The sequence below is a fragment of the Bison bison genome, unplaced genomic scaffold (genome assembly GCF_000754665.1).
Source record: "Bison bison bison isolate TAMUID 2011002044 unplaced genomic scaffold, Bison_UMD1.0 scf7180017864456, whole genome shotgun sequence".
NCBI lineage: Eukaryota > Metazoa > Chordata > Mammalia > Artiodactyla > Bovidae > Bison > Bison bison.
This window is the reverse complement of record NW_011495018.1, coordinates 28,191,459-28,197,203: the sequence shown is the minus strand read 5'-3', so window position 1 is coordinate 28,197,203 and position 5,745 is coordinate 28,191,459. Positions and strand designations below refer to the sequence as shown.

Below are 5,745 nucleotides of genomic sequence, written 5' to 3'. Positions count from 1 at the left end.
TCCAATTTAGGTTTTAGAACCTTCTTTTGGATGAGAGGACAGAAAGAAGTGGTTTTCAAAGTATGGTTTGAGGCCACACTGGGTCAGACGGGTCTTCCAGATGGCACTAGTGGTAAATAACTCACCTACCAATGCAGGAGATCTAAAAGATTCAGGTTTGATCCCTGGGTTGTGAAGATCCCCTGGAGGAGGGCATGGAAACCTACTCCAGTATTCTTGCCTGGAGAATCCCATGGACAGAGGAGCCTGGCAGGCTACAGTCCATGGGGTTGCACAGAGTCAGACACGACTGAAGTGACTTAGCATACATTCAGGCACTGGGTCAGTGGCTCTGGGGTTGGTGATATGCCAGGTTTGGGTACTGTTTTTTTCCCCTAATGCAATAGAAAGTGCTATATCAGAGAAGAAAGTGTCAGCTAATTATGAAGAGGTGCTGGCTGTAGCAACCAGGTGAGAGATGACACAAAACAGAGACAAAGGGATGTACCTGGGGGTCATTAAGCTAGCATGGCAGGACTTCCCACTCACCCTTAGCTCATACAGTAGCTGAGAAGTGAAACTGGAATTCCTACCTAGGTCCTCTGGCTACAGAGCCTGTGGGCTTACTGCACATAACCATTTATAGCCATTTCATGATTTTAAATATTTTGTATTTATTTCTCTTAGCATTTGTTTTGCATATCTCTATCGTGTCTCAAACTGCCTTCAAGCCTTGTATTTCCCCCTCATTTTCATAAAGTCTAGGACAGAAACAAGGGACAGATGAGTAAGGCCTTAAAATTTTTTTAATGTTTATTTATTTGGGGCTGGGTTCACAGGCAAGGAAAAAGTAGATTTGATAAACACAGACTAGGGAAGAACCGCAGGATACTGGGAGATGAGCAGCACCTCCTCTTCTATAAACCCCTGGCAGTCTCCAGGAAGCCTGAAGACAATAATCCCAGAAGCCCAGAGGGTGACCCCACTTCCTTCCCAGGGTTATTACTGAGTATCAGGCTGGAGCCGGCAGGAATTCAAGAAACTGTAAAGAAACCACAGCCTCAACAACCAACTCTCCAAACATCAACACCAACTACCTCGACAATAAAACTCGTTACAATTCATCTCCCTTCCACTTACAACTGCAGACCAGAAGGAAGCAGAGGGGCCTACGAGAAGGGCTCTTTGCTGCCCCTTCCCCTGCCTGACCCATCCTCATGGGGATGAGCCTGGTTTTCCCAGGGTCTTGGGGAGGCGGGAAACTGACACCCTGTCTCCGAATGGGGGCACTAGAGAAACGGAGGACACCTTCATTCTCTCCTCATTGCCAGATAGGTCAGAACTAAAACCAACTGAGGCAAAGGTTATAGTTGGCAGTGCCAGGAGAAGCCTGTCACATCCCAGTAATCCCAAAGCCACAGCGGCTAAACTAAGCAGGTCAGAGTTGAGGTGGGCGAGAAAAAGATGGGGAGGTGGTCGTGGCGAAGGCCTAAGGTAGTGGGAGGCTTCTGGGGCGCTGCCCTTAAGAATGACCAATCAGAGAGTAGCTTGCAGCCGAGGGGCGGGACCGGGGAGCATCTTTGTCGCGATTGGATGAAGGCCGGGAGCGGGGAGGGGGCCGCGGCGCGCCTAGGATCGCTGCTTTGCAATTTCTCATTATATACTGCAGTGGCCGAGGCTGTGGAAGCCGGCTGGACTGCAGCCCACGTGCCTGCATCTGAGGCTCTGGCTTGCCGCGGAGTTCCTTGCCGCGGGTCTAGTCAGTTCTGCCCCCAAGGTTCTCTCCATCCTCTGTCCCCTAGCTCTCGTCCAGCTCCCGACCTCAGCGTCTGCAAAACGAAATGGTCACAACCGTGAATACTTCAGATGAAATAGAGCAGATGTTCCAGCCCTACAACTTCGAGCTGTTCCGGAACATGAGGCCCTTTTTGGAGGAGTACTGGTGAGACCTGTAGAAGGGGAAGGGCCATGTTAGGGGCCTAACTCTGATGACCGCTGTTTGGGGGGATTGGTGGAATAGGGGAGGGCGAGACAGAATACCCACAGAGATTTTGCTAAGGAGCAAAGGTATCGGATTCCCCAGTACTGACTTCACGTCCCTGTTGTCCAAGGTACATACAGGTAGTGTGGCACCTCAAAGAGGTGAGAAAGAAAGGCAGGAATAAGAGGATGGGATGAAGAATTTAGGAGGAGACAGAAACCAAGCGGGGAAAAGTGTAGTGAGAACTCTGAAGACTGGGGTTGATCTGAACTCCTACTCCCACCCACCTTATAGACGACTCTCCATCCTTTGTGGCTGCATGTGTGCGCATGCGTGCATGGGCTGATGCCTGAAGACTGCTCTTCACAGTTATCATCTTGTTCCTCAAATGTTCCATCATCCATGCTGTGGAGAAGGAGGCAAAATCTGGATACTCTTCCAAAATTTCCCCAGACTTTGCCCTAGAGCCCCTCAGAGCTCCAGCCAATTCGCTATGACCAACCAGGCAGAAGCTGTTGCCACATTCTTTGTACATCACAGCCTTGGTTTGCTTCTAGAAATGGACCAGCAGCTGTCACCCACTCCCAACCCCGGGAACCTTGGTTATAGCTGCTGCCCTGTGTAAAGTACTTTACATATATTAACACTGTCAGGAGAGGAGTGTTATTCCCCCCATAAAAATAAGGAAACTGATGCTCAGAGAAGGAAGTAGGTTTTCCAGTGTCACACAGCTAGTAAGTGGCAGAAGTAGAATTTCAATCCAGAGCACTGACCTGGAGATGAGTGGACATTCCTCTAACCAGCTCCCACCCATAAGCCCATCCACTCTGCCTTCTGCCTGCCAGGACAACCTCATTCGCCATAGCTCTGATCTACCTGCTGCTCATCTTCGTGGGGCAAAACTACATGAAGGCACGGAAGGGCTTCAACCTGCAGGGACCTCTCATCATTTGGTCCTTTTGCCTTGCAGTCTTCAGGTGAGACCTTCCCCACTCCAACCTATCTTATAGACCCTAGACCCTCATTCTATCCCTAAGAGCTTTCTAAAAACCTCAATTGCATCAACTGCCCAAGTTGCCTCCTAACTCTCTCCTTATTCTGTTCTTTCAGCTCTGACTCCTCTCCCCGGGTTCCACTCTCCTGTCTTCCTTCTTCTCCAGTTCCTAGACTAGTAGTCTCTGCTCTCTCTCATGAGACCTCTTGTGCTCATTGAGTCTGGATAATTCCAACAATTTCCCCAGCCTCTAATACTCTCTGCATCTAACACTCTCTCCCAAGACCTTCCAATAACTTCCCCAGCCCCTTCTTTCCATATTCCCTCCTCACCCCCATCCTGCCACCTGTCTCCTTCCAGGCTCCTACCCATCCTATGAACCCTATTCCCTAGCTCAGTTTTCAATCTCAGCCTCTAGCACTCCCTGGTCCCTCCCCAGCCTTCATGTCTTCTATTTTCTAGATTACTGGTTGGCTTTACCAGGTTGGCATTGGGATCTCAGAAGCTGTGACCCCTTTGGAAGGGTGGGGAGGTGGTGGAACTTGGATCAGTGACTTGACCAGGCCAAGGGTTAAGGTGCCTGGGAATGACCCTTTCACCCTTTTCCTCTGTTCCATTTCAGTATCTTCGGGACACTGAGGGTGTGGGGCTACATGGGGGCCGTGCTACTTAGGGGGAGCCCAAAGCAAACTGTTTGCTTCACCTCCTTCGTCGACAGTCCCATAATCCAATTCTGGTCCTTCCTGTTTGTTCTCAGCAAGGTCGTTGAACTTGGTGAGTGGCAAGGGTTTGTCTCTCTGGTGTCCAGTCAGTTGCATCCCTCCACAGGCCCTCCCCTTTACCCATCACATGGAGACTTCCTTCCCCACCCCTGGGTCCTAAAAACACCTCTCACCCAAGCCCCTCTTCAGATTCTCTGCCATAAAGACCCCTCTCCCTGTCCTGAAAATTTCCCATGTGCCCCCACATCAAGTTCAGAGGGTGGTCCCAACACTAGGTGATATGTTAGCTATGACTCCTCATCTCCCAGGAGACACGGCCTTCATCATCCTGCGTAAGCGGCCACTCATCTTTGTGCACTGGTACCACCACAGCACAGTGCTGGTGTACTCGAGCTTTGGATACAAGAACAAGGTGGCTGCAGGCGGCTGGTTCATGACCATGAACTTTGGTGTACATGCCGTCATGTACACCTACTACACTCTGAAGGCTGCCAAAGTGAAGTCCCCCAGCTGGTTTCCCATGCTCGTCACCAGCCTGCAGATCCTGCAGATGTTTATAGGAGCCACTGTCTGTATCCTGGCTTACATCTGGAGACAGGAAAAGGGATGCCACACCACAGAGGAACACTTCTTCTGGTCCTTCATCTTGTATGCAACCTATTTCGTTCTTTTTGCCAAGTTCTTCCACCAAAACTACATAATTCCCAGGATCAAAGCCAAGACCAAGAGCCAGTAAACAGTTGGAGAAAGAGAAGAAGCCCCAAGCCCTCTCTCCTCCCCAGGGGACTGAGGGGCTGAGCTTAGGTTTGAGGGAATGATTAGGAAGCCTTTCCTGTATGGTTTCCCCATGGGATGTATACTCCAAGGTGGCAGGAGATGATGACAGTCAAGAAGTATCACCCCTGGGGTGGGGATATGATCTAGTACTTTGATGTTTCTGTTGTTAATGTGAAGGCCAAGCAGGCCCTGGGATGGGGGTGGGACTAAGGAGGCTCCCCCAAACTGAGTTATTTATGTTTCCAGAAATCTTTCTCCTTCTTGCTCTGTTTTTTAATTAAAGATTCCAACAAGGTTTTCAGGGTTTGGGGATTTACAGGAAGGAGGCGACTGCTGTGTTGGAGGAGGGCCGCTGGCAGTGGGATGATGAGTGGGTGAGAAGCTTACAACAGTGTGTGGAAGGCTGAGAGTCACACACAGAGACATTCAATAAGAATCTTAGGCCTGTTAGGCACTTAATAAATGTCTGTTACAGACCAGAATTTTATTGCTGTTAGAGGCAAAAGCCCCTCATAGGAACAGTGAGAAACAGATGCGCAAAGGTGGAGTAAATTTCTAAAGTCGTAGGCTTCCTAAGTTCCAGAATTGACACTTCAAAGCTGACCTTCCAGTTATCCTCCATGAGACCACGAGGCGGCGCTGCAGTACCAGCTTTGTCCAAGCCATACACACCTACACAGACACGCACGCTTCGGGCGCCGCTTGGCTCCGGGAATCCCCAGGCCTCTCCATCCTGGGGTTGAGGGGTTGAGGACTGAAGCTCTAGAAGCCTCGACCCGCACATCTTTCCTGTAAACCCAGTTCTCCTTTAAAAATGGGGAAGGATGAGGGGAGGGAGCTCAACCGCAACTCTGAATCACCAGGCCTCTGACAGTCCGCGCACGTTTATTTCATTTATCTTTGAAAACCAGGGAGAGGGAGTCTGGAGAAGGCGAGGTGGGCCAAGGGTGAATTGGCCCCCCGGGGAACTGGTCCCTGTTCCTGGCCTTAGTCCCAGGGTCTCGGACTAAGGGTCCAGTCCGCCCCTCAGGCCTGGGAGTGGGGGAAGGCTCTCTCCTGAGCCGGCCGCCTCCCCAACCCCGACTGCCCGGCTCTCCTCTCAGACCCCGAGGGCGGGGGCAAGCCAGTCAAAACAACCCCAGTCCGTCGAGGCTGTGAATTACCGCCCCACCCTCAGGGATGATCGACGGGCAGCGCCCTTCAGACGGGCCGTTCCACAGCATACTGGCACGGACTGAGGTTCGCGGCCGGCGGCGGCCCCGGCACGGTGGGATAGCTGAAAGAGGCGTGCT

The 5,745-nt window shown here is 51.2% G+C and overlaps 2 protein-coding genes across 2 annotated transcripts in view; one reads left to right on the top strand and one right to left on the bottom strand.

Annotated features, from left to right (window-relative positions):
- The first annotated feature begins 1,820 nt into the window (after window positions 1-1,820).
- Window positions 1,821-4,748, top strand: ELOVL3 (ELOVL fatty acid elongase 3). The gene is made up of 4 exons (XM_010859447.1): window positions 1,821-1,921; window positions 2,806-2,937; window positions 3,577-3,728; window positions 3,985-4,748. Exons 1-4 carry the CDS (start codon window positions 1,821-1,823, stop codon window positions 4,410-4,412), a joined length of 813 nt encoding a protein of 270 aa, XP_010857749.1. The 3' UTR covers window positions 4,413-4,748.
- Window positions 4,749-5,653: 905 nt separating this feature from the next.
- The window catches only part of PITX3 (paired-like homeodomain 3), a 1,634-nt gene continuing 1,542 nt past the window's right edge, over window positions 5,654-5,745 (bottom strand). The window contains exon 5 of the mRNA XM_010859604.1: window positions 5,654-5,743. Within this exon, the coding sequence (XP_010857906.1) occupies window positions 5,654-5,743 (90 nt within the window). The remainder of the gene's footprint in view (window positions 5,744-5,745) is intronic.